This window comes from Callithrix jacchus, chromosome X, assembly GCF_049354715.1.
Source record: "Callithrix jacchus isolate 240 chromosome X, calJac240_pri, whole genome shotgun sequence".
NCBI classification, from domain to species: domain Eukaryota; kingdom Metazoa; phylum Chordata; class Mammalia; order Primates; family Cebidae; genus Callithrix; species Callithrix jacchus.
This window is the reverse complement of record NC_133524.1, coordinates 107,149,717-107,177,265: the sequence shown is the minus strand read 5'-3', so window position 1 is coordinate 107,177,265 and position 27,549 is coordinate 107,149,717. Positions and strand designations below refer to the sequence as shown.

General features: G+C 36.5%; 1 protein-coding gene across 4 annotated transcripts in view; it reads left to right on the top strand.

The window, feature by feature from the left end:
• Nucleotides 1–27,549, top strand: part of CHRDL1 (chordin like 1) — a 125,592-nt gene that overhangs the window by 7,788 nt on the left and 90,255 nt on the right. For all 4 annotated transcript variants that reach the window (XM_035288240.3, XM_008989763.5, XM_008989764.5 and 1 more), the window contains exons 3-4: nt 23,952–24,064; nt 27,314–27,407. In XM_035288240.3, the coding sequence (XP_035144131.1) occupies nt 23,952–24,064; nt 27,314–27,407 (207 nt within the window). The remainder of the gene's footprint in view (nt 1–23,951; nt 24,065–27,313; nt 27,408–27,549) is intronic.

The window sequence follows — 27,549 nt, the reverse complement described above, 5'->3', positions numbered from 1 at the left end:
CAATGAGGCCAGGAAACTCTTTTGAAGTTCAAAGGAGCGTAACATTCACAGCATAATATTCATGCAAATATGGGACAAATGGGCTGAAGAGTTTGCGCCTTTGGCAGATCTAACTTAGGTAATGAACTATTGATCAAAGTGAGGTTGAATAATTGAGTTGTTAAAAATATTCAATTATGTATTTCTAATAGACCAGTCTGTGCCAAGTCTGGCAAAGGTTCTGGAGAGAGAAATTGTTCATGTATTTCATGGAGTCCTCTCCTGCTTTAACAAGGTGAGTTAACTGGATCTTCAAAGAGCTAGATTGTCACTTATTTTTCTCCTCAGGAGAAAAGCTTCCAACATTCAGATTTGGCTAAAAGTGGGCCTCTGGACACCAAAAGATTGAAGGAAAGGAAGAAGATACTTAGAAAGTTTGAAACATGTGAAGCTCACTCATAACTTCTTTGTCTATTGTGGGAGCCAGCCAGGAAAGCATGAGTTTTCTTCCTCCAGATTCTCACTTAGACATTTGAGGTGATTATTGAACAACAGAAAGAAGCAAGCAAAAGAGTGGACCTGTTCACATCTTAGATGTTTAATTAGGTGGAAGTAGAAGGAAGGAGGCATACTTAAATTAGATAGCTTAATGCTTCTCAAAGTATATTCTTAATTGTTTTTTATTTTGGTGAGGGGGCAGAAGGTTTTGTCATGGAGGCTCTGTAGTTAGCCTAGATCCAATCCCCAACTCCTTGACTTATTTATGTACCTTGGGAATGTTACCTAACCTCTACAGCTTTAGTTTTCTTACAGTGGGGGAAATAATAGCGTATTGAGCGTGAGAGTAGTCATTTGAAGAAGAAACGAGATTGTGTACACCAAGTGCTTTGCATAGTGGCTGGCATAGAGTATATTTTTATATAAGTAGTCATTATTAGAGCAACTCTCTTACAAGCCAAATATATTATCCCCTTAATTTTAAGGTGAGAAACTTTAAATTCAATGAGGTAAGTGACTTTGTACACGGACAAGCAGCAAGTGCCAGCCAGAGCTAGAACCAAAACCCAGGTCTCCAAATGCAATGTTCTGTTCACTATACCCATTTTTTTTTCTGGGAATTCTTTGAGGAAGTCAGTTCATTGTCTTAAATAGAAGCCCAGTCCTTTATACATGGCAACCGCTTAACACATAAGAGATGATCCAAGTAAATGAATAAAAAAATTTCTAACCCGAATTCCTAAGAGGGATAGTATACTATTTGGGAGTTAAAGAATAAGACTAGGAATAAAAATTTTTCAGGAACCTACATTACCTAAGCCAAAGGAAAGTTGTGAGGAAGGTTAAAAGTATGTGCTTCTATGTCTATGCTTCTTATATTTCCCTGACTGCTCAGTAGGATTGGAATGTCTTCAGAATTTAATGGAAAGAGGACTATGCTTAAAGTCAAGAGACCTGGTTTCTGGTCAGTCTTCTGATGCTTGCTGTGTGGTATTGGTTGAGTCATTCGTGTTCTTTGAAGTAAAGAGTCACTACTTACAAATTGAAAAGAAATCTTGTTTGCTGGACTGAAAACTGAAGGAAGATAGTATAGGGGCTGGGGAGGTGTAACAAAGGAAATGAAGGCCCTGGCTTTAGGGTGCTTAAACAAACCATATGGATGTTTAATATTGTCACAAGGTAATTGCAAAGAATATTTTATCCACTTAAGATGTATAGCCTGTCTGCTTCCACAAAGATTAGATACACATGAGAGATGAAAGAATAGGGACAAGATAATGTTTTTAAAGATGAAATAAAAGAGGCCATCTGAAGAAAATAGAATGAATAGATGTTTTTAACATTTGGTTGAGTAGATTATAGCATTTATACTGTAAATTTGGCTTATGTTTCACAAAAGTATAAAAGAGAAGAAACCTTGGGTTTGTTGTCAAGAGAAAATTTACAGTTTCATCTACAGAGATTATTCCCATCTCTAATGCACTCAAGCAGTATTGATCATGGGATGTTTGAATGAGGCACATTCTGGGTAACCTTGGTTTCATAGAAAAAAGAATTGTTTGTTTGGCATTTCTTTATTGACCCTCTGTAAAGGAAGAGGGCAAATATTAAATTATAATTGGTTAAATGACTTTCTATAAGTGGTAAATAAATGCATTTCAGGTACTTTACCTTTGAATAATCTAAGTTACTTGGAGGATTGAACATGGAAATGTTAAATAGAGGTTTAATATGTTTGCTAGACTGGATCTTCAACTATCAGATGCCCTAAGCAAACTTTCTATTAACATGATTTGTTTCTGATTTTAAAATAGATGCTTATTGTTAAACATTCAAAAGATGCATAAAAGTATAAGGAAAACAAAAATGAGCAGTAACCACAACATATACGGATAACCATACTTAATTGGTATATATACTTCTAGTCCTTTTTTCTAAGCTCAGTTATACAAACATATTAGTTTACAAAACTGAAGCACTTTTTAACCAGTATGGATCAGGGTTTGTTTATTTATGTATATAAATTTAGGGGTTACAAGTGGGGTTTTGTTACATGGATATTTTACATAGTGGCAAAGTCTGAGCTTTAGTGTAGCCATCACCCGAATAGTGTACATTGTATCCAATAGGTAATTTCTCATTCCCTACCCTTCTCCTACCCTCCCACCTTTCCGTGTCTCCAGTGTCTATTTTTCCATACTGTGTGTCCATACATACACATTATTTAGCTTCCACTTATAAGTAAGAACATGCAGTATATGGCTTTTTGTGTTTGAGTTGCTTCATTTAAGATTAATTCATAATTGGAGTCTCTAAAATATACCAGTAGTGAAGATATATCCCATGTTGTCTGTAAGTGAAAGCTGAGTGGTTTAGATACCAGTTGCAGGATATGCATATTTGATTCTATTGTGAAAAGTTCAAGAGCTCAACTTTTATTCTTTACTGAAGGGAACAAAAGTATTCCTGATCAAACAGAAAGTCTCCCTTCACAGAGATTTGCACAGCTAAAGTGCTGATAGGAAGAACAATTTGGTTTTTTGAACAGGCGTTTTTATTTTTGCCCGACGTCCTGTGCCGTATGACATGGAAGAGATTATTTTATCCTGAAAAGTATTCAGATCAGGTTTCACCAGCTGAGCAGTCTTTCTGTAAAAGGATCTCCTCATGGCCTCATAGTAAAGACTAATGAGAATACCATCAACTTCCAGTTATCCATGCTAATGGAAGATAGAAGGGCACAACAAATTGAAATTTCATGGAAAATCTCCAGTTCTTATCCCAGTCAATGGTTTAACCTTGCTTGGCTGGCAAACCTCTTTGAACTATGGACTCTTTGCTTTTCGTTGGGTTTGCCCACCTGCTAATAGAAAAGTGAAATAACCACAAAGCAAGTAGTGAGAAGGCCATTCTGTGGATAGAACACTCATTTGGGCAGGTGATCTAGCAAGTAGGAAAAAGATAATTCATTTCTGAATGAAGGAAAAAGCTGCATACACAGAATGGAGAATTTTGCTTCTTCATGACTTTCCTTTTTCTCTGGCTTCCACAGCCTGGAAATGAAGTCTTAAAGTCCTGAGAAGACATGACACAGAGTCTTCAACTCTAGAAATCCAATTGCCAGAGAAATAAGAATTTTTTCCCCTTAACTACTGTATCTTGTCCTTCCTATATTCTGCCTCAAGTTTGATAAATGGCAGAAGATAAGTACTTATGCCTTTATTTTTTCTTCACTCTTCTAGTAGCCTTTTTAAGAAATAAATAATTAAAAAGGAATTTGTTTACTTGATGTGTCCACTCCTATAATGAATAGCAAAGATTCATCTTTTTCTTTCCACTGACCACATATTATAATTGAATAAATATTATTGTAATACTGACATGATGATGTGTCTACAGTAATAGCTCTTATCAAAAATATTTCTTGGGAATGTTTTCTTGATTTTGAATTGGTGATGAAATTACTGACCTTTGCCTAATCCTGGAAGCTGGTCAGTAACGATTGGCAAAACATTGATGGCATAGTGACATGTATCTGTTGTTTACTTTTTGTCATCATTGTTCCTGTTAACAGGGGCCCCTCAAGTAGCAGAGATAGCCACCTCTAATTAAGGCAATCTGATACATTTGGAAAATAGCTGTGATGTTGCAGGTTCAAGGTCCATCTCATATGTTAGTTGGAATTCCTTTGGGACCAAATTCTACTCTCAGATACCATTAGTTAGCAGTAAGTCATACATTCTCCAGTTTCTATCTCTCTGTTATTGGCAAGTGATCACCTTAATTTTTTTGCACATATCTCCTGGAAGTTGGCAAGGCATCCTCATTTCAATAAAATGAGCTTATTGGTGATTTTTGTCCAAGATGATTTACTGGGGTTATAGGTGCTATTTATCATACTACATAACTCATTAAATTCTCTCCTGGGTAATAACAACAACTTTTTAAAATTTCAAACTTATAAACATGTACTGAAATTGACTTTATCATAGTGTCTCAAATTTGTTGATTGTCACTTTGGGAGGCTGAGGTTAGTGGATCACCTGACGTCTGGAGTTAAAGACCAGCCTGACCAACATGGAGAAACCCCATCTCTATTAAAAATACAAATTAGCTGAGCATGGTGGCGCCTGCCTATAATCCCAGCTACTCAGGAGGCTGAGGCAGGAGAATTGCTTGAATCCGGGAAGCAGAGGTTGTGGTGAGCTGAGATTGCACTCCAGCCTGGGCAACGAGAGTAAAACTCCGTCTAAAAAAAAAAAAAAAAAATTATAGTGTTTACTTTTTTGATGTTCTATAAAAATATCAGTGTCACTAATTGCAGAAGATTGTTTAATTACACTAATGGCATTACTGTTCAGCTCCTTGTCTGCCTTCAGTTCCTAAATTTGCTTTCCAGGAGTTGTAGATTTCTGTCTGGGTCATAATTGGCCAAATCCCATGTTGCCTAGATAATAAGACTAATATACTTGGTGAAAGACCATTATGTTTTCATTTTAGATTAGAGTTCGAGTAAGAGATGCATCCTCAAGAAGCATAGTTTGGAAGACACTGGTATGTGAGGTAAATGCCGTGTGAATGAATGAGGAAAGTGCTGTTAGGTTTAAAGAGAATGAAAAAGAACTTTTAGCTGGGATAATCTTGTCTTCCCATCAAGATTTCAAAGCCCTTAAGAGCATGAGCACTATTTTATACATTATGTGTTGTCACGGATATAAATACAGAAATGCCAAAGTCTCTGCCAGCTGAGCTATTTTATATGGTCTATGTTGAGTATTACTTGACTTCACTGCAAATGACATTGTTTGTTTGTTTTTGAGATGGAGTCTCGCTCTGTTGCCCAGGCTGGAGTGCAGTGGCATGATCTCGTCTCACAACAACCTCCGCCTCTGCCATTCAAGCTATTCTTCTGCCTCAGCCTCCTGAGTAGCTGGGACTACAGGCATACGCCACCATGCCTGGCTAAATTTTGTGTTTTTAGCAGAGATGTTGTTTCACTATGTTGGCCAGCCTGTTCGCGAACTCCTGACCTCATGATCCGCCTACCTCGGCCTCCCAAAGTGCTGGGATTACAGGCATTAGCCACCATAACCGGCCACAACATTGTTTTTATTTTTATTTTTCTTTTAAAAAAGGAGATCAAAGTTGTGTTAAGAAGGTAGAGTGGAAAGGTAATTTGAGAAAAGATTAGGAATGAATATGTGAAAGCTCTTTACTTTCCAAGTTCTAACTATGTAGCAGGAGAGGCAGAACCCTGTAAAGGTTATAGTCATTGCTTCTAAAGCTGCAAGATATAGGTTTGAATTCTATTTCCATACCTTGATTAGTCATGTCAACTTGGGCAAGTTACCAAATCTCTCTGTGCCATAGATTCCTCAGTGGTAAAATGGGACCAATAATGGGACCCACCTTGTAGCGTTGTTTTAAGAATTTAGTGAATTCAGATATGTAAAGCCCTTAGAACAGATCCTGTCTCATAGGAAATGTTCAACAAACATAGCTTGTTTTTTTATTATTATCACCATTCTCATCTGGCTCTATATTTTTCTTGCACTTGCTTCCCTGGCTGCTTTTTACACTTATCATCTACCTCCTAGATTTTAAGCCAAATTCAGGGCAGAAAAATACTCCTTTGAGTATTATTAGACAAAGTATGAATTTGAGAGAAAAGATAATCTCTTGGCTGAAATCAGTTATCTGTGGTTTTCAAGAATAGTGGTGAACTCACACATAATGAAGTGATCCATTTAATAGTGTCAGTAAAATAATCTATCTTAAAGGATTTTCAGAGACGGGATAGCAACTGGCCTAAAAGTTATATTTGAAGAATACCTTCCTTGTCACATCAGTATATGCTGTCCTTTTGGAAACAGACTTTCCTGCAAGTCAGAATCTTAAACAGTTTGGAAGAGTTTTAGAAATAAGCAAATGTATTTAAAACCCATAATTGGCTAGCTTGTTTTATTGTAGTGCTTGAGTAGTCTTTTCAGTGGTCTTTATCTTTTATTATCCCATTTCTTCATTATCAAATAAGAAAGGGGTTGGTCATTAAACCATGCAGAACATACGTAGCTGTTAGCAAAAGCTTATTCAGTTTCATATTTTAAATAGGTAAAACATAATATACAGGTTATATCTTACTCTGCAATGTGGATTTAAATCTACAAAGTAACTTTTAGCTTACTTCCATTCCAGTATTAGTGTCCCCAGGTCCATATAAATATGAATATTTATGCTCACCTAGTAATGCCATTTGAAGGAGCCGCCTTGTAGGATTTGCATACACTTGTATACTTAGATTCTTTCTGAAATGTTGAAATAAATTGTATATGTAAAATGCAAATCACTTAAGTGTTTGTCTGTGAGACTATACATTTGTTGTACAGAAATAGTAACTCTCATCTCACCAACATGGTAGAGAAAGATGCCTTATTTAGATGTTAGTCTTGGGAAATTTGTAATCATCTCTCATCAGTTAAAGATGCTGGGATTATTAAAATATTTAAAATATTTCTAACCATGTCCTTTGAATGTTGTGGAGCAGAAGTTTATTTTGTGTCTACCAAACAAAAAAAAGTATTGATAAGACTTGGCTGAAAAACACTCAAATTCTGCCTAAAAAGTGTTTTCTGTTTTCTTACAATTAAGAAATATTTTGAGCACCTACTCTTAGCCCACGAATACAGATTAATATAACACAGCTGACAATGATGAAAGCATCATAAAAGGGGAAATAAAAATGGTTACTAAAATGAATGTATATTCGACCTTGCTGATAAAAAAAAAAGTGAGAAAGAAATATTGGTTCCATTTTCCCTTATCAAGTTGCCAAAACTTTAAAAAGTACATTGCTGGGCATTCTCACTTACTGGTAATGGTAAAGTAAATTATTGCAGCTTTTCTGGAAGGTAGTCTGGTAATGTAAATCAAGAATTTGAAAGTACTCAAAACATTTGATCCAAGAAATCTACTTCTAAGATTTTGCATTAAGACAACAACTAGTGGTTCATGCCTGTAATCCCAGCATGTTGGGAAGCCAAGGCAGGCAGATCACGAAGTCAGGAGATCAAGACCATCCTGGCCAACATGGTGACTCTCCATCTCTACTAAAAATAGAAAAAAGTTAGCTGGGCATGGTGGCACACCTCTATGGTCCCAGCTACTCGGGAGGCTGAGGCAGGAGCATTGCTTGAACCTGGGAGGTAGAGATTGCAGTGAGCCAAGATCATGCCACTGCACTACAGCCTGGGTAACATTGTGAGACTCCATCTCAAAAAAAAAAAAAAAAAACCGAAACAGAAAACAACTAATGTTGCCAATAGAACTTTATATACAAGAATCTTTGTCATAATTTTTTAATGGAAAGAAATGAAACAACCTAATATCGCAAGATAGGGGATTGGTTAACAAATTATGGTTCAACTCTGTATTGGTGTAGAACTATGTCTGTCATTAGTCATGAGGAATGGGGAAAATATTTAATTTCATAGGAATGTTCTGATATGTTCATTTAAAACGTAGTTTATAAAATGTATATATTATATGCTGTTAATTTTGTAATAAAACCTTTATGCACATATCACATGGAAAAAAGACTAGAAAGAACTTCCAGTTTTCAGTCTGATACATAATGACCTTGGAGGTTGTCACTCCTGTTTTCAAAAGAAAAAAAAACTGAATGAACTGAAAATAAACTATAGATGCAGTAAGATGGGAAATGGAAATAAAAGATATACAGATTGGGAAGGAAGAAACAATATTGCCTTTGTTCACAGATGACTTGTCCAGGTAGAAAATCCCAAGGGATCAACAACAATGACAAAAACACACTCCTGTAACTACTAAGGAATTATAGGAAGATGGAAATATACAAGGCTAATATAAAAGTCAATTGCTCTTCTATCTACCAGCAATTAACAAGTGGAATTTAAAATAAAAAACACATTATTATTCACATAAGCACTCCTTAAAATGAAACAGGTGTAAATTCAACAAAATATGTACAGTATCTATATGATGAAAGCTATAAAACTCTGATGAAAGAAATCAAAAACTAAGTAGAATGGACAGATATTCCATGTTTGTTGTTAGGAAGACTCGATATTGTCAAGATGTACGTTTTTCCTAACTTGATGAATAGATTCAATACAATGTCATTAAAAATCCCAGCAAGTTATTTTGTGGATATCAACAAACTGACTCTAAAGTGTATATAGTAAGGTGAAAATCCATAACAGCCAACACAACATTAAAGGAGAACAAAGTCAGTACCCAACTTTAAAACTTACTATTAAACTACAGTAATCAAAGTTATGAGATATTGGCAAAGTAATAGAAAAATAGATCAAGGGAATGTAATAGAAATGCCAGAAATAGGCACAAATAAGCATCATCAACTTATCTTTAACAACGTAACCCAGTGGGGGAAAAATAGTCTTTTCAATAAATGATGCTGGAACGACTGGGCGTCCAAATCCAAAAATAAATAAATCTGGATACAGATTTCACACCCTTCACCAACATTTCCTCAAAATGGAACAGAGACGTAAATGTCAAGTGCAAAACTAAAGAACTCTTAGAAGATAATATAAGAGAAAAATTTAGGTAACCTTGGATTTGACAATTGCTTTTTATTTTTTTTTAACTTTTATTTTAGGTTCAGGGGTACATGTGCTGGTTTGTTAATACAGGCAAATGTGTGTCACAGGGAGTTGGTGTACAGCTAATTTTGTCCCCCAAATACTAAGCATGGTACTCAATAGGGATTTTATCTGATCCTCTCTCTCCTCCCACCCTCATGCCTGAAGTAGGCCCTAGTGTCTGTTATTACCCTCCTTTTGCTGATTGGTTCTCATTATTTAGCTCTCACTTATAAGTGAGAACATGTAATATTTGGTTTTGTGTTCCTGTATTAGTTTGCTAAGGATAATGGTCTTCAGCTCCATCCATGTTCCTGCAAAGGATGTGATCTCATTCTTTTTTATAGCTGTATAGTATTTCATGGTATATATGTGCCACATTTTATTTATCCAATCTACTATTGATGGACATTCAGGTTGATTACATATCTTTGCTATTGTGAATAGTGCTGCAGTGAGCAAATGCGTGCATATGTCTTTATGGTAGAATGATTTATATTCTTTTGTGTATAGACCCAATAATGGGACTGTTTGGTCAAATGCTAGTTCTGTTTTCAGGTCTTTGAGGAATCACCATACTGCTTTCCACAGTGGTTGAACTAATTTGCATTTTCTCCAGCAGTGTATAAACTTTCCCTTTTCTCCGTAACCTTGCCAGCATCTGTTGTTCTTTGACTTTTTAGTAATAGCCATTCTGATGGGTGTGAGTATCTAATGGTGGGTTTAATTTGCATTTCTGTAATGATAGTGATATTGAGAATATTTTCTTGTACTTGTTGACTACATGTGTGTCTTTTGAAAAGTGTTCATGTCCTTTGTATACTTTTTAATGGGATTATTTGTTTTTCTCTTGCAAGTTTGTTTAAGTCCCTTACAGATTCTTGATATTAGACCTTTGTCAGATGAATAGTTTGCAAATATTTTCTCCCATTCTGTAGACTATCTGTGTACTCTGTGGATGCTTTCTTTTGCTGTGCAGAAGCTCTTTGGGTGGATTAGATTCCACTTGTCAATTTTTACTTTTGCTGCAGTTGTTTCTGGCATCTTTGTCATGAAATCTTTGCCAGTTCCTTTTTCTAGAATGGTAGGTTATCTTCCATGGTTTTTATAGTTTAAGGTTTTACATTTAAGTCTTTAACCCAGCATGAGTTGACTTTTTGGATACGGTTTAAGGAAGGAGTCTAGTATCAATCTTCTGCATATGGCTTGCCAGTTATCCTAACACTGTGCATTGATTAGGGAGTCCTTTCTCCATTGCTTGTTTTTGTTGACTTTGTTGAAGATGAAATGGTTGTAGGTATGTGACATTATTTCTGGACTCCTTATTCTGTTCCAGGCAATTACTTTTTAGATACAACACCAAAGGTTCTATCCAAGAAAGAAAGAATTGATAAATTTGACTTCATGAAAATTAAAACTTTCTGCTCTGCAAATGACACTGTCAAGAAAATAAAAAGACAAGCCACAGACTGGGAAAAATATTTGCAAGAGACATATCTGATAAAGGACTGTTATGCAAAATATACAAAGAACTCTTAAAACTCAACAATAAGAACACAAACAGCTCTATTTAAAAATGGACCAAGGACCTCAGCAGACATCTCACCCAAAAGTGTATACAGATGGCAAATAAGCATATGCAAAGATGCTCCACATCATATGTCATCAGGGAAATGCAAATTAAAATAAGAGTGACATACCACTACACACCTATTATTATAGAATTGCCAAAATCCTGAACACTGACAACACCAAATGCTGTTGAGGATGTGGAGCCACAGGAATTTTCAATCATTGCTGATGAGAATGCAGTATGGTACAGCTACTTTGGATGACTGTTTGGAAGTTTCTTACAAAACTAAACATATTTTTACCATATGATTCAGCAATTTCACTCCTTGATATTTACATCCCAAATTAAAAAATGTATGTCACACAGAAACCTGCACACAGATGTTTATAACAGCTTTATTTGTAATTACCAAAACTTGGAAGTAGCCAAGATGTCCTTCAGTAGGTGAATGGATGAATAAACTTCAGTAAATGCAGGCAGTAGAGTATTATTGAGTGCCAAAAAGAAATGAACCATCAAGCTATGAAAAAACATGGAGGAAATTTAAATGCATAATACTAAGTGAAAGAAGCCAATCTGAAAAGGCTACATACTGTATGATTCAACTATATGACATTCTGGAGTAGGTAAAACTATGGAGACAATGAAAAGATCAGTGGTTGATAGGGGTTAGGGAAGAGAGAGGGATGAATAGGCAGAACACAAAATATTCTTAGGGCAGTAAAATTTTTGATACCATAATAGTGTAATATTACACTATGATACTATAATAGTATTATAGTATCAAATTTTTAACTATAATAGTGGATATATATCATTATATATTTGTCCAAACCCATAGAATGTACAATACCAAGAGTAAACCTTAATGTAAATTGTGGACTTTGAGTGATAATGATGCGTCAGTGTAGGTTCATCAGTGGAAACAATTGTACCTCTCTGGCAGGGGATATTGATGACTGGGGACACTATGCATGTATGGCAGCGGTAACTGGGAATAGACAGAAAATCTCTGTACCTTCCTCTCAATTTTACTGAGAATATAAGATTGCTCTAAAACATTATTAACATATAAAATATATAAATACATTTAAAGTATTTATACAATATTTTCACTCCCCACTTAGTTTCTGGCAGAGACTATCAGGGGATTAAAAATCCCCAAAAGCCAACTATATGTTGTCTACAAGAAATCACTGTGTTTTTAAAAATATTTTAATAAGTTTTATTACGTACATTTAAGGTATACAACATGATGTTATGAGGTACATATATATCAAAATTGTTACTATAATGAAGCAAACTAGTATATTTATTCATCTTACATAGTTACCAATCTTCCCCCACAAGAGCAGTTATAATCATATTAATTGAACAATTTGTCCCTTCAAGTCAAATTTCTCAGGTTTGATGGGTCAGATTCCTCAATTGTGACCAACCATCACAGGTGAAATTCAATTATTTTTTAGTGGTTTTATTTTTTAGAAAATTTTCATTTCATCTCTCCCAATGGATAGACATTTATTTCAAGATACACTGCATCCTATTATTGTCAACACTTCAAACCTAGCAGCTACTGAGATCTTGAAACTGTGTAATTTGTTATCCATGACTCCTGAAAGTTCCTCATGTCACCAACACTTATATGATACCAATGCAAAGATGGCTATTTGTGGAAATGTGTTCACCTGATTGCCAAGTGTCTCTGGTCTCCTTTTGAAAAGAATGTTTTTTCACAAAGGTCAACATTTCCTTGAAAATGCAGCTTCATCTTCTATCAGTATGGTCTATGGAAGTCACAGAGACTGGAATTTCAGTCCATACTGTGATTGATAACTACAATTTTTGTTGCAAAGTATGCGAGCATTAGTTTGAACTGCATCTGGTACAACTCGGTGGTCCAGGCCTTTACTTGGAAATCACTAAGTCTTATTTTGGAAACAATGCTTTCAGTTCCCTTTTATTGAATATTTCAAAACAATATCCTGTTAACAATATGATGGTTCATTTCACTGCATATATGAGAACAGTTTCCTGTTAACCAATATATTTTGACTTTTGGTCTTAGTAGAAATATCCAGGGAGAAATACTTCAGTTGAATACATCCAAGAGACACATTGTTGAATCGACCTGCTATAATCTAATCATTTAGCAAAAATTTGGAATACAATACATTATCATTAGCTCTGGTTCTTATGCTACACTTTAGATCTTTAGACTTGTTCATCCTATGCATCTGCTACATTGTATTTTTTAACCTGTATTTCCCGTTTCCACCCCCTACACCAACCATAGTCACCACTGTTTTATTCTCTATTTCTGTGAATTTGACCTTAGAAAGAAAAAAAAAAAGATACCACATGTAAGTGGGATCATGGCATATTTTTCTTTGTATGTCTAGCTTATTTCACTTAGCATAATGTATACCAAAGAATACTTTCAGTTTTACAAAAGAAAGAGATTCTGTCATTGCCATAGATGGATTGACTTAGAGGACATTATGCTAAATGAAAGAAACCTACTGTAAATATAAAGACACACATGGGTTAAAAGTAAAGGGATGGATAAACATATACTGTGCTAGTTCTAATCAAGAGAAAGATGGAGTTGTTATATTAATTTCAGACAGAGAAGACTTTAGGACAAGGAAAATTATCCAGGGAAAATGGGGGCCATTATATATTGATAAAAAGTAAATTCTCCAAGAAAAAGTAACAGTCTTTAATGTGCATGCACTTAACAAAGCATCAAAATATGTGAGGCAAAAACTGATAGAAATGCAAGAAGAAATACAAACTATTATAGTTGGAGACTTTGGTACCCCTTTTTAGTAATTTATAGATCCATCAGGCAGAAAATCAGTAAGGACACAGTTCTATTACCATCAGTCAAATGGATTTAACTGATATCTGTAGAATAGTTCATCCAACAACATAAGAATATACATTCTTCTCGAGATCACATGGAACATTCACTAAAATATACCATATTCTGGGTCATAAAACATACCCTAAGAAACACAAAATAAAAATCAAACAATGTATACTTCCACACCATACTGGAATTAAACTAGAAATCAGTAACAGAAAGCTATACAACGCCAAACTATTTAGAGATTAAAAACCACACTTCTAAATAATACATGGGTCAAAGAAGAAGTATCAAGAGGAATTTTTAAATATTTTGAGCTAAAAGAAAATAGAAATACCACTTATCAAAATGTGCAGGCTGCAGCAAATGCAGTGCTTAGATGGAAATATATAGCAAGGAATTGATATAGTAAATGTGGAAAGATTTAAACTGAATAATAGACTGCCACCTTAGGAAACTAGAAAAAGAAGAGTAAATCAAATCCAAACTAATCAATAGAATATACATTTTAATGGCTACAGAAATACGGTTAGATAGAATGAATAAGATTTGGTATTTGGTAGCACAATAGGGTGCTTTTACGGATTGTGACATTTGTCAGATCTAAACTCTTTGCCTAAACCAGAATCACAAAGATATTCTCCTGTGTGTTCTTCTAGAAGTTTTAAAGAATCAGGTTTCACATTAAAGTCTATAATCCATCTTGAGTTTATTTTTATATATAGTATTTGATATGGATTAAGGTTCATTTCAGTTTGTTTTCTATGCGACTATCCAAATATTCCGGCATCATTTATTGAAAGTACTATTCTTTTTCCATTGAATTCCTTTTGCACCTTTGTTGAAAATCAGTTGACCACATATGTGTGGGTAGTTTTTGAATCTATTTTATTCTCTTGATCTATTTGTCTAACATTTTGCCAACACCATAATGTCTTGAAAATGGTAGTTTGTGTTGTTGTTGGTGGTGGTGGTGTTGTTATTTTTGCTTTTGAGACAGAGTCTTGCTCTGTTGCCCAGGCTGGAGTGCAGGGGCACAATCTTGGCTCACCGCAACCTTGGCCTTTCAGGTTCAAGCAATTCTCATGCCTCAGCCTCCTGAGTAGCTAGGATTACAGGTATGGGCCACCACACCTGGCTAATTTTTGTATTTTTAGTAGAAACAAGGTTTCACCAGTTTGGCCAGGCTAGTCTCAAACTCCCTGCCTCAAATGATTTGCCTGCTTCAGCTTTCCAAAGTGCTGAGATTACAGGCATGAGCCACCACACCTGTCCCAAAACTGCAATTTTATATTAAGTCTCTGACATATTTCTTTTGCAAAATTGTTTTGGCTATTCTACTTCCTTTGCCTTTCCATATACAGTTTTTATAAGATTGCTAATTTTTATAAAAGATCATGCTGGGAATTGGATTTAGATAGCAAGGAATCTATAAATCACATTGGAGAAAACTTACATCTTAACAATTTTGTGTCTTTCAATCCGTAAATAAAATATAGCTTTCCATTTTTTACTCCTTCATTGATTTCTTTAATCAGTGTTTTAGCTTTCTGAGTGAAGATCTTACACATATTTTGTTAGATGTATACTTCAGTATTTTTATGTTTTGAATGGAGTTATTGAAAATAGTACACGTTCATTCAATTTCTAATTGTTTATTATAGAATATATAAATGTGATTTATAAATTCTTTATAGTAACTTTTTAATAGATTCTTATAGATTTTCTGTGTAGAAAATTATGTCCATTTGTGAATAGAAAGTTTTACTTTTTTACTATCCACTATATAGGCCTTTTATTTTTTCTTTTTACCCAATGTCATTGGCCAAGATCTCCAAGAGTAATGAAGCAGGCATCCTTGCATAATTCCTGATCTTAGGGTAAAGCAATCTCTTGCCCTTAAGTGTAGTGTTATGTATAGGTTTTTTGTAGATGCCCTTTATCAGGTTGAGAAACTCTTTCTATTTTGCTGAGACTGTCTCTCATGAATGTATGGAGCATTTTGTCTAATAATGTTTCTTCATCTGTTGCAATGATTACATGATTTTCTTTCTTTAGTTTGTTGATATGGTGAATTGCATTGATTGGATTTTGAATGTTAAACTAGCCTTGAATTTCCATGATAAGCCCCACTTGCTCGTAAAGTATTATCTTTTCTATAAATTGTTAGATTTAGTTTGTTAAAATTTCTTTGAGAATTTTTGCATTTATGCTCTTAAGAGATACTGGTCTATAGTTTCTGTTCTTGTAATATCTTTATCTGGTTTTGGTATGAGTATAAAAGTTACATTAAATATTCAGTTGGGAAGTATTCCCTCCTCTTCAGTTTTCTAGAAGGGTTTGGTAGAATGTTTGATAGAATTCACCAATGCAGCCATCTGGTTCTGGAATTTTCTTTGTAAGAAAGTTTTCAACTACAAATTAAAATCCTTTAAAAGATATAGGGCTATTCAGGTTAGCCATCTCTTTTTCTGTTTGTTTGTTTGTTTTTGGTTTTGAGACAGAGTCTTGCTCTGTCACTGAGGCTGGAGTGCAATGGCACAATTACGGCTCACTGCAACCTCCACCTCCCAGGTTCAAGTGATTGTCCTGCCTCTCAGCCTCCCCAGTATGGGATTGCAGGTGCCCACCACCATGCCTGGCTAATTTTTGTATTTTTAGTAGAGACAGAGTTTTACCATGTTGGCCAGGCTGGTCTTAAACTCCTGACCTGAGGTGATCCACGTGCTTCGGCCTTCCAAAGTGCTAGGATTACAGGTGTGAGCCACCCCACCCAGGCTCTGGTTAGCTATCTCCTTTGATTGAGCTTTGGTGATGTGTATCTTTCAAAGAATTCTTTGAAATTTTCTGTTGTTTCAAGAATTAATGCATTCTACCTTGTTAAACTAACTGGCATACAGTTATCCACAGTGTTCCCTTCTTACACTTACCCTTTTAATGTCTGTAGGCACTGCAATGAAGTCCTCTTTTTTGTCTCCAATATTAATAATTTTTGTCTTCTCTCTTTTATCTTTGTTAGTCTTGCTAGGGGTTGATCAATGGTATTGATCTTCCTAAAGACTCAGTTTTGATCTCATTGATTTTTCTTTGTTGATTTTCTGTCTTCAGGTTCATTGATTTCTGAATTTTATTTTTCTCTCTTATTTTCTTTTTGTTTATTTTGCCCTACTTTTTCTAGTTTCTTAAGATATTAATTTCAGACTTTTCTCCTTTTCTAATATACGTATTTAGTGGCATGAATTTCCTTCTAGGTGCTTTTTAGCTGAATCCCTAAATGATGTGCTGTGTTTTCACTTTCATTTAGTACAAAATACTTTCTAATGTCCCTTTTGATTTCTTCTTCAACCCACAGCCTGTTTATATTTTATTAGCTTCTTAAAAGTAGTTATCTTCCTGTACTGGGATTATGTATAATGTTTCTTTCTTCTTTTTTATTGCTGCTCTTCTTGTGTGTTTGTGTATGTTTTCCAATTTTCTACATTGAGCATATATTACCTTTCAAATTAGAAAAAAAGACAGTGAATATAAAAGAACACTCTACATTTTATGGCACTTTATAATTCACAAAGCATTTTATTTAATCCCCTAACATCTGCTTAAGAAACATAATCAATATTTCACAGATGTTGAAAAGGTTATCAGGGTTTCAGTGGCTCACTCAATGAGGTTATCAGGGTTTGACTGACTTACACGTTGTCACACAGATAGAGTAGGTTAGGACTCAAACCTAGATTTTCTGGCTCCCAGTTTATTGTTCTGAAGAAATTGAAAATAAAGATTTGAAAAATAAATTGAAATTTACCTTGTGGGTATTTGGAAAAATTCATAGAGTTTCTTTGAAGCAATAATTGATTTGAGGCATTTATCTAACTGTAGTTTTAATTTAAATCTCGGATTACCAAGAGATTAAACATCTTATAATATTTATTCTCTGATATGGTTTCGTTGTGTACTCACCCAAATCTTATCTTGAATTGTGACTCCCACAGTTACCATGCATCATGGGAAAAACCCAGTGGGAGGCGATTGAATTTTGGAGGCAGGACTTTCCTGTGCTGTTCCCATGGTAGTTAGTGAGTCTCATGAGATCTGATGGTTTTAAAAAACGGAGTTTCCCGCACAAGCTCTCTTCTCTTATCTGCTGCCATGTGAGATATGCCTTTCACCTTCCACCATGATTGTGAGACCTTTCCTGCTACGTGGAACTGTAAAAGTCCAATAAACCTCTTTCTTTGCAAATTGCCCAGTATCGGGTATGACTTTATCATCAGATTGAAAATGGAGTAATACATTCTCTGCTCCCATTTCTTCTTTTCTGAATTGCCTATTTCTGTCCTTAGATTATTTTTCTACTGGATTGATTAGTCCTTATTGATTTGAATTATTAAAATGTTCCAATATTAATATTTTGTTTACTATTTGTTCAGAATATCTTCTCTTAGTTTCTTGCTTATCTGTTTTTATTATTTCAATTTAGATCATCAGGAAAATGTGCACTGGAGTGAGGAAAATTCGTGTTTGTTATAAGAAGAGTATTGCTTTATTTTGAATTTATGGGATGAAAAGAGGGAGATAGAAGAGGATGAGATTAGAAGATAAACCACTTGATTTGGAAATTCAATTTACCGATCATGCTTATACTTGCATATTGCCTATAATTGCTTATTGCCCACAGTGTACTAGGCTATGTGATGAATAAAGAATAAAAAATAAGTGTTGCCTACTTTTGGGAATGTGATGGAGAAATAAAACACATAAAATAAGGCAGTTAACATGGTATGTGCTCAAGTGAGCTGCAGTATAAGATAAGCTGTGGATACAAAACTTTCTGTTCCAGCAAAAGAGAGTGAGTGGTTTGAGTTAGTTGGGAGTCATACTAGGGTTCTCTAGAGGGACAGAAGTAATAGAATATATGTATACATGAATGGGAGTTTATTAAGGAGAATTGACTCACATGATCACAAGGTAAAATCCTAAAATAGGCTGTCTGCAAGCCGAGGAGCAAGGAAGCCATCAGTGGCTCAGTCCAAGCCCCAAAACCTCAAAAGTAGGGAAACCAACAGTACACCCTTCAGTATGTGACTGAAGGCCTGAGAGCCCCTGGCAAAGCACTGCTGTAAGTGCTGTAAGTCCAAGTGTCCAAAAGCTGAAGAACTTGGAGTCTGATGTTCGTGGGCAAGAAGCATCCAGCATGGAAAAAGATGAAGGCCAGAAGGCCCAGCAAGTCAGCTTCTTTCACCTTCTACCTGCTTTTTCTAGCCTTGCTGGCAGCAAATTGGATGGTGCCCATCCAAATTGTGGGTAGGTCTTCCTCTCCCAGTCTACTGACTTAAATGTTAATCTCTTCTGGCCAGACTCAAAAACATCTACATACACACAGATAGGACACACCCAGAAGGATACTTTGCACACTTCAATCCAACCAAGTTGACAATATTAACCATCACAGGAGTTGTTTATGCAAGAATTCTGTAAGTTGAATGGGGACAGGGGCTTTTTATAAAAATTTTAGCTCATTTCATCTGCAGCACTTAGCATATTGCCTGACAGTTAATGCTCAAAATGTTTAATGATTGAGTGATGTTAACATGTGTAGACAAAGTCAGTCATAGAGATCTAACACAATGCATAGTCCATCATTCCTATACCACCAACAAATAGCTCTGGAAATGTTCTGATACATCCACATTTCAGACATTAGCTTGCATTTCCAAAGAAAGAAACACAACCTTAAAAAAAAACACATGATATGATCCCTTTATTATTGTAACATAGCAGTAGTTAAGATTTCGTATTGGTACCTATGGCCTTATAGTATAGTTTGAAATCAGGTAGTGCAGTGCCTCCAGATTTGTTCTTTTTGCTTAGTCTTCCTTTGGCTATGCAGGCTCCTTTTTGTTTCTATATGAATATTAGAATTGTTTTTTTAACTCTGTGAAGAATGATGGTGGTATTTTGATGGGGATTGTGTTTAATTTGTAGATTGCTTTTATTGGTACGGTCTTTTTCACAATACTGATTCCTATGAGCATGGGATGTGTTTCCACGTGTTTGTGTCATCTATGATGTCTTTCAGCAGTGTTTTGTAGTTTTCCTTGTAGAGGTCTTTCGACTCCTTTGTTAGATATATTCCTAAGTATCGTATTTTTTATTTTATTTTATTTTTTGCATCCATTGTAAAAGCAGTTGAGTTGTTGATTTGATTCTCCTTTTGGTCAATGTTGGTGTATAGAAGAGCTATTGATTTCTGTACATTAATCTTGTATCTGGAAACTGCACTGAATTCTTTTATCAGTTCTAAGAGCTTTCTGGAGGCGTCCTTAGGGTTTTCAAGGTAAAGGATCGTATCATCAATAAGCAGTAACTGTTCGACTTCCTCTTTACCAATTATTTGTTTCTCTTGTCTGATTGCTCTGGCTAGGACTTCCATTACTATGTTGAAGAGGAGTGGCGAGAGTGGGCATCCTTGTTTTGTTCTGGTTCTCAGAGAGAATGCTTTCAACTTTTTGCCCATTCAGTATTATCTTGGCTATGGGTTTGTCATAGACGACTTTTTATTACATTAAGGTATCTCCTTTGTATGCCGATGTTGCTAAGGGTTTTAATCATAAAGAGGCACTGGATTTTTTCCAATGTTTTTTCTGCATCTATTGAGATGTTAATGTGGTTTTTGTTTTTAATTCTGTTTATGTGGTATACCACATTTATTGACTTACATATATTAAGCCATCCCTGCATCCCTGGTATGAAACCCACTTGATCTTAGTGGATTGTCTTTTTACTACCTTGTTGGATTCAGTTAGCTAGTATTTTGTTAAGGATTTTAGCATCTGTGTTCATCAAGAATATTGGTCTGGAGTTTTATTTTTTGGTTGTATTCTTTCCCAGTTTTGGTATTAGGGTGATGCTGACTTCATAGAATGAATTAGGGAGGGTTCCTTCTTGCTCTATCTTGTGGAATGGTGTCAAAAGATTGGTACAAGAATGTCTGGTAGAATTCTGCTGTGAATCTACCTGGTCCTGGACATTTTTTTTGTTGGTAATTTTTAAATTACCATTTCAATCTCACTGCTCGTTATTGGTCTGTTTAGGATACCTAATTCTTCTTGATTTAAGCTAGGAGGGTTGTATTTTCCAGGAATTTATCCGTTTCTTCTGGGTTTTCTAGTTTATGTTGTCCATAGTGGCCTTGAATGATCTTTTGTATTTCAATGATGTCAGTTGTAATATCTCCTGTTTTGTTTCTCAGTGAGGTAACTTGGTTTCTCTCCTTTTTTTTAGTTAATCTTGCTAAAGGTCTATCAATTCTATTTATCTTTTCAAAGAACTAGATTTTTGTTTCATTTACCTTTTGTATGTTTTTATGTTTCAATTTCATTTAGTTCTGCTCTGATCTTAGTTATTTCCTTTCTTCAGCTGAATTTGCGTTTGATTTGTTTTTGTTTCTTTAGCTCCTTGAGGGGTGACCTTAGATTGTCTGTGCTCTTTCAGGCTTTTTGATGTAGGTGTTTAGGGCTGTGAACTTTTCTCTTAGCACTGCCTTAGCCATATCCCACAGGTTTGATGAGGTTGTGTCATTATTGTCATTCAGTCTGAAGAATTTTTAAATTTCTATCTTGATTTCGTTTTTCACCCAATGTTTGGAAGCAGGTTCTTTGATTTCCATGTGTTTGCATGGTTTTGAAGGTTCCTTTTGGAGTTCATTTCCAGTTTTATTCCACTATGGTCTGAGAGAGTGCTTGATACATTTTCAATTTTCTCAAATTTATTGAGGCTCATTTTATGGCCTATCATATGGTCTATCTTGCAGAAACGGATAAATTCCATGCTCTGTTGAATAAAATGTGTATTCTGTGATTCTTGGATGAAATGTTCTGTATATATCTTTTAAGTCCATTTGTTCCAAGGTGTAATTTAAATACATTGTTTCTTTGTTGACTTTCTGTCTTGATGACCTGTCTAGTGCTGTCAGTGGAGTATTGAGGTCCCCCACTACTGTTGTGTTGCTGTCTATCTCATTTCTTAAGTCTACTAGTAACTGTTTTATAAATTTGGGAACATGGCACTGGTATGAAAATAGGGAGATAGACCAATGGAACAGAATAGAGAACCCGGAAATAAACCCAAATACTTAGAGCCAACTGATCTTCAACAAAGCAAACAAAAACATAAAGTTGGGAAAAGACACCCTTTTCAACAAATGGTGCTGGGATAATTGACAAGCCACATGTAGGATAATGAAATTGGATCCTCATCTCTCATCTTATACAAAAATCAACTCAAGATGGATAAAAGACTTAAACCTAAGACCTGAAACTAGAAAAATTCTAGAAGATAACATTGGAAAATCCCTTCTAGACAGTGGCTTAGGCAGGGATTTCATGAACAAAAACCCAAAAGCAAATGCAATAAAAACAAAGATAAATAGCTAGGACCTAACTAAACTAAGAGCTTTTGCACAGCATAAGGAACAGTCAACAGAGTACACAGACACCCCACAGAGTGGCAGAAAAATCTTCACAATCTGTACATCTGACAAATGACTAATATCCAGAATCTACAATGATCTCAAACAATTCAGTAAGGAAAAAACAAACAATCCTATAAAAAAGTGGGCTAAAGACATGAATAGGGCCTGGCGTGGTGGCTCACGCCTGTAATCCCAGCACTTTGGGAGGCCGAGGCGGGTGGATCACAAGGTGAAGAGATTGAGACCATCCTGGTCAACATGGTGAAACCCCGTCTCTACTAAAAGTACAAAAAAATTAGCTGGGCATGGTGGTGTGTGCCTGTAATCCCAGCTACTCAGGAGGCTGAGGCAGGAGAATTGCCTGAACCCAGGAGGCAAAGGTTGCGGTGAGCCAAGATCGTGCCATTGCACTCTAGCCTGGGTAACAAGAGCGAAATTCCGTCTCAAAAAAAAAAAAAAAAAAAAAAAAAAAAGACATGAATAGGCAATTCTCAAAAGAAGATATACAAATGGACAACAAGCATGTGAAAAAATGCTCGACATCACTAATGATCAGGGAAATGCAACTCATTACGACAATGCGATACCACCTTACACCTGCAAGAACGGCCATTATCAAAAAATGAAGAAATAGTAGATGGTGCAGATGCAGTGAACAGGGAACACTTCTACACTGCTGGTGGGAATGTAAACTAGTACAGCTGCTATGGAAAACAGTGTGGAGATTCCTTAAATAACTAAAAGTAGAACTACCATTTGATCCAGCAATCCCAGTACTGAGTAGCTACCCAGAGGAAAAAAAATCATCATTCGAAAAAAGATACTTGCACACGTGTTTATAGCAGCACAATTCATAATTGCAAAATCGTGGAACCAACCCAAACGTCCATCAGTCAATGAGTGGATAAAGAAACTGTTTTACACACACACACACACACACACACACACACAGTATAGTACAGAGTACAGAAGTAAAAAGTACAGAGTGGGTGAGAGATGGCATATTCTCCATCTCCTTCTGCACAGATTCAGATACATATTGTGTTTCAAGACAAGAAGTACAGAGTGGGGAGAGATGGCATCCTTACCTGGAACCTTGCAGGTTGGTTTACTGCATGAACTTCATGTTCTCAGAGGTATAGTCTCTCATGACATGTGATTTACCAGTTTGCTCCATATATATATATATATATACGTATATATATATATATATGATGGAACACTACTCAGCCATAAAAAGGAATTAAATAACAGCATTTTCAGTGACCTGAATGAGATTGGAGAGAGTTATTCTAAGTGAAGTAACTCAGGAATGGAAAACCAAACATCATATGATCTCACTGATAGGTGGGAGCTAAGCTATGAGGATGCAAAGGCAGAAGAGTGAAACAGTGGACTTTGGGGACCTGGGGGTAAGAGTGGGAAGGGGGTGAGGGGTAAAAGACTACAAATGTGGTGCGGTGTATACTGCTCTGGTGATGGGTGCACCAGGAACTCACAAAAGAACTTATGTGACAAATACCACCTTTACCCCAATAACTTACGAACCACTAAAGAACTTATTCATGTAACCAAATACTACCTGTACCCCCAATAACTTATGGAAAAATAAAAAAAAAATTTGTATATCATTGTCTGACAAATTTGGGTTTGGGTCCCAGCTCAGCTTCTTACTGGTTATATGACTCTTGATTTTCCTTATCTATAAAATGAGACTAATAGTAGTATCTACCTTGTGGGTCATTCTGAAGATTCAGTGAGCAAAGTATGTATAACACCAATAATTTAATAGGAATTCTAGAAATACTCGCTATGCCTCTTCCCTTGATGCATAATAAAATAGATGTTACTTGTGATTGCTTTTGAATTTTGTGATTTGGTTCATGTTGCCTAACATATTCTCCATCTCCTTGCACACAGATTCAGAGACATATTGTGTGTTTCAAGACAAGAAGTACAGAGTGGGTGAGAGATGGCATCCTTACCTGGAACCTTATGGGTTGGTTTACTGCGTGAACTGCATCTGCTCAGAGGTACAATCTCTCAGGACATGTGATTTCCAAGTTTGCTCCACAGCATGCTGAGGGGCTTTCAGTGCCCAGATGGCCAGGGACCATGGGTGATAAAATCCTGAAAGAAAGTAAAGAAGCAGACCGGTCGCGCTGGCTCACGCCTATAATCCCAGCACTTTGGGAGGCTGAGACATGAAGATCATTTCAGCCCAGGTGTTCTAGGACCAGCATGGGTAACATGGCAAAATCTCATATCTGCAAAAAAAATACAAAAATTAGCTGGGTGTGGTAGCACATGCCTGTTGTTCCAGCTACTTGGGAAGCTGAGTTGGGAGTATCATTTGAGCTCAGAACTTTTGGGCTCAAGTGAGCCGAGACTGCACCACTGTACTCCAGCCTGGGCAACAGAATAAGACCCTATCTCATAAAATAAAAGAAGAAAGTAAGAAGTTTTCAAGGAAAAATAAACATTTTCTGTCTTTTGTTGTCTGTTGCTTTTCACCTTGATTTTCATAGGTTCTCTGAGTATTGGCTATGGACAGATATTTATAATCTCTTAACCTAATTTTATATGGCACTGTGGGAGAAGGCAGAAGAGCCCGACAGTGGGAATGTGGGCAACACCTCAATAGAATGTTTGGATTGTAAAACTAAGTAGTTTTTTGTTTATTTGTTTTTAGAGACAGAGTCTTACTCTGTCACCCGGGCTGGAGTGCAATGGCCTGATCTCGGCTCACTGCAACCTCCATCTCCCGGGTTCAAGCGATTCTCCTGCCTCAGCCTCCTGAGTAGCTGGGATTACAGGTGCCTGCCACCACACCCAGCTATGTTTTTGTATTTTTAGAAGAGATGGGGTTTCATTATGTTGACCAGGCTGGTCTCAAACTCCTGACCTCATGATCCGCTTGCCTTGGGCTCCCAGAGTTGTAGGATTGCAGGCATGAGACAACGTGCCCAGCTGACAAAGGAGTTTTTGAAAAGTATTTTTAAGTCTGACTTTTAGGGAGTAGATTAAGACAAATTATAAACTGGCTCATTGGGAGAGTGGATTCTATGTTGTCTCAGCCAGTAACTGTAATGTAATTAAGGCTGAGTTTGTAAAACCTTGGCCTGTACCTGGTAAGGTTTAGAGTTCCCTCGGCTTAGCCTTGCCACCTGTTCAGTCATTCAGAGAGGATTTTGGATGGCTTAAATACCATCTTTACAATAGATAAAGCAGGTTGTTCCATCTTCTTTCCATGGCCTTGACCCAGGAGCACAGCTGAGGTCAATCTTTCTGAACAAACCTCTACCATCATATGTTAGGCTAGAGTTTCTTGTTCTCTGCACTGTTGACATTTGGCTGGGGGCTGTCCTGTGCATTTTGGGATGTTAAGCAGCATCCCTGGACTCTACCCATTAGATGACAAGAGCACCAACCCCAGTCATAATAACCAAAAATGTCTCCACAATGGCCAAGTTGGCTGGGGAGCAAAAATCACCCCTGGTGGAGAAGCAGTGTACTAGGCCAATTGGAAAGGGAGGCCTTGTACTAGGCATTGAGAATTCTGAACTTACACAAATAATTTTCACGACCAGCTTCTTACTTGACACCCTGTGTAAGGACTGCACCTCTTCCCTGATGCCCAGCTAAAGCAGGAACCGTCACTTGCAAACCTGGTCCATTTATCGTTTGAGCATAATTTTGGGCTGTCAGAATTTTGAGCATGTGGAAACTTAATTATCAGGTAATATCTGGCAATATTAAGAGGCTATGAGGCTCTAGAGTAAGGACAGACCAAGTTCCAAATCCTGCCTCTGCCACTTATGAGCCATTGGACAAGTTACCTGACCTCTATGAGATTCCTTCATCTTCTTCTTTTTATAAATGAGATAATGATATTACCTATTTCATCAGGTTCTGGTAAGGATTAAATTTATAAATTTATTTAAATCATTTAAAACAGTGCTTAGTCATGGTAAACATTCAATAAATATTAACAGCTGTTATTGTCATCATCATTATCCTTATCATTGTGGTTATCATCATTAATATTATTAATCTATTAACTCTAGAACAGAATTCACTATATAGCATTAAGGAGGATTCAGTTTAGACCTCACCTGGGAGGTGTGGTTTCTGATGTGCTTCAGTGATCTCAATTCAAGATTATATCACCTGCCTCTGAGGAGTGTGATATATCAGGAGCTTCTGTCATGTTGCCAAATGCAACACTCCAAAAAATTATTATAGAAAGTACACAAGGAAAGGAAAAGGTTGTGATAAGGCAATTCCAATTTGAATAAAAGAAGCCTGCCTCTTTAAATGGTTAGGGCACGTATTAAATAGATCATTTGGGGATTTATTAACTGCCTGGGATGGCCTGATTTCGTTGGATTCTTGATGCCACACATTTCGCTACATTGGAGACAGCTAATCATTGGGAGCTGAGGCTTTGATGTCTGCAAGGCCGTCAAAATGTTATTATGATCCCAGTTCCAACAGCTCACGCACAAGGCATCTTCTATTTCTCTGTCCTCTTCACTGCTTTCTTCCCCCACAACAGTGTGACAAGTACAAGTAGCCCTTGCAGCAAATGACATATGGATGAAAAATGTAAATGAAAAATTTGTTTCCAGAGTATGCCTTTGTTTTAGCAATGGTTGTGAGCTGTCAGAGCTAGGGATCTTGTAATTGTAAATCAGGCAGGGACCTAGTCGCCCCACTGAGACATACTACCTAATCAGCTAAATTCCAAACTCTAGCTTGTTCTCAGAAGAATTTTGGCTAAAAAAGGAAATGAGAAGGATAACTCGGTCCACTGGGCCAAGGCAGAGTTGTATGGAATCCAGGATCTATCTGCTAGGGATGCCTCCTTGCCCATGGCTGGGTAGCAGCTCAGGGGACACATTACTTATTATGTCTGTCATGTTACTAGACAGGTGATTATGAAATCAGAGTAGGTTCTTGGAAAAGATATGCAGCTAGAGCTGGGGAATAGTAGAAATGCCACAGAGCCAGGCCAGAAGCCTCCCACAATTAACGGGAAGCTCTGAAAATTGGAGTAGTGGTGATCTCAGCCTTAGAAAAAATATGCCAATAAACGATCAACCAACCCAGCAGAGGTGCTGGTGATGAGAAAAGGATAGAAAATGTTGAATGCATTCTGCTTCTTGGGAATGCGTTATTCACTGTCTGGGTGAGTCCCTGTGTGACTGTTTCCCAAACTGGCTTGATCCCAGAGACCTTTGAAAGACATTTATTTTTTCTCATTGCCTTCTCTTTTTCAGAATGGGAATGTGCTTTGCAGCCGAGTCAGATGTCCAAATGTTCATTGCCTTTCTCCTGTACATATTCCTCATCTGTGCTGCCCTCGCTGCCCAGGTAAACCGATTTGTCTCTTTTTTTCCTAGCTGTAGTTCTACATCTTCCCTATTCACCCAACTCAACTCATCTTCCTAATTCCCCAGAAGGGAAACTTCCAGACATATAACAATTGGAACTTCTAGGCAGTCCAAAGTGGCCT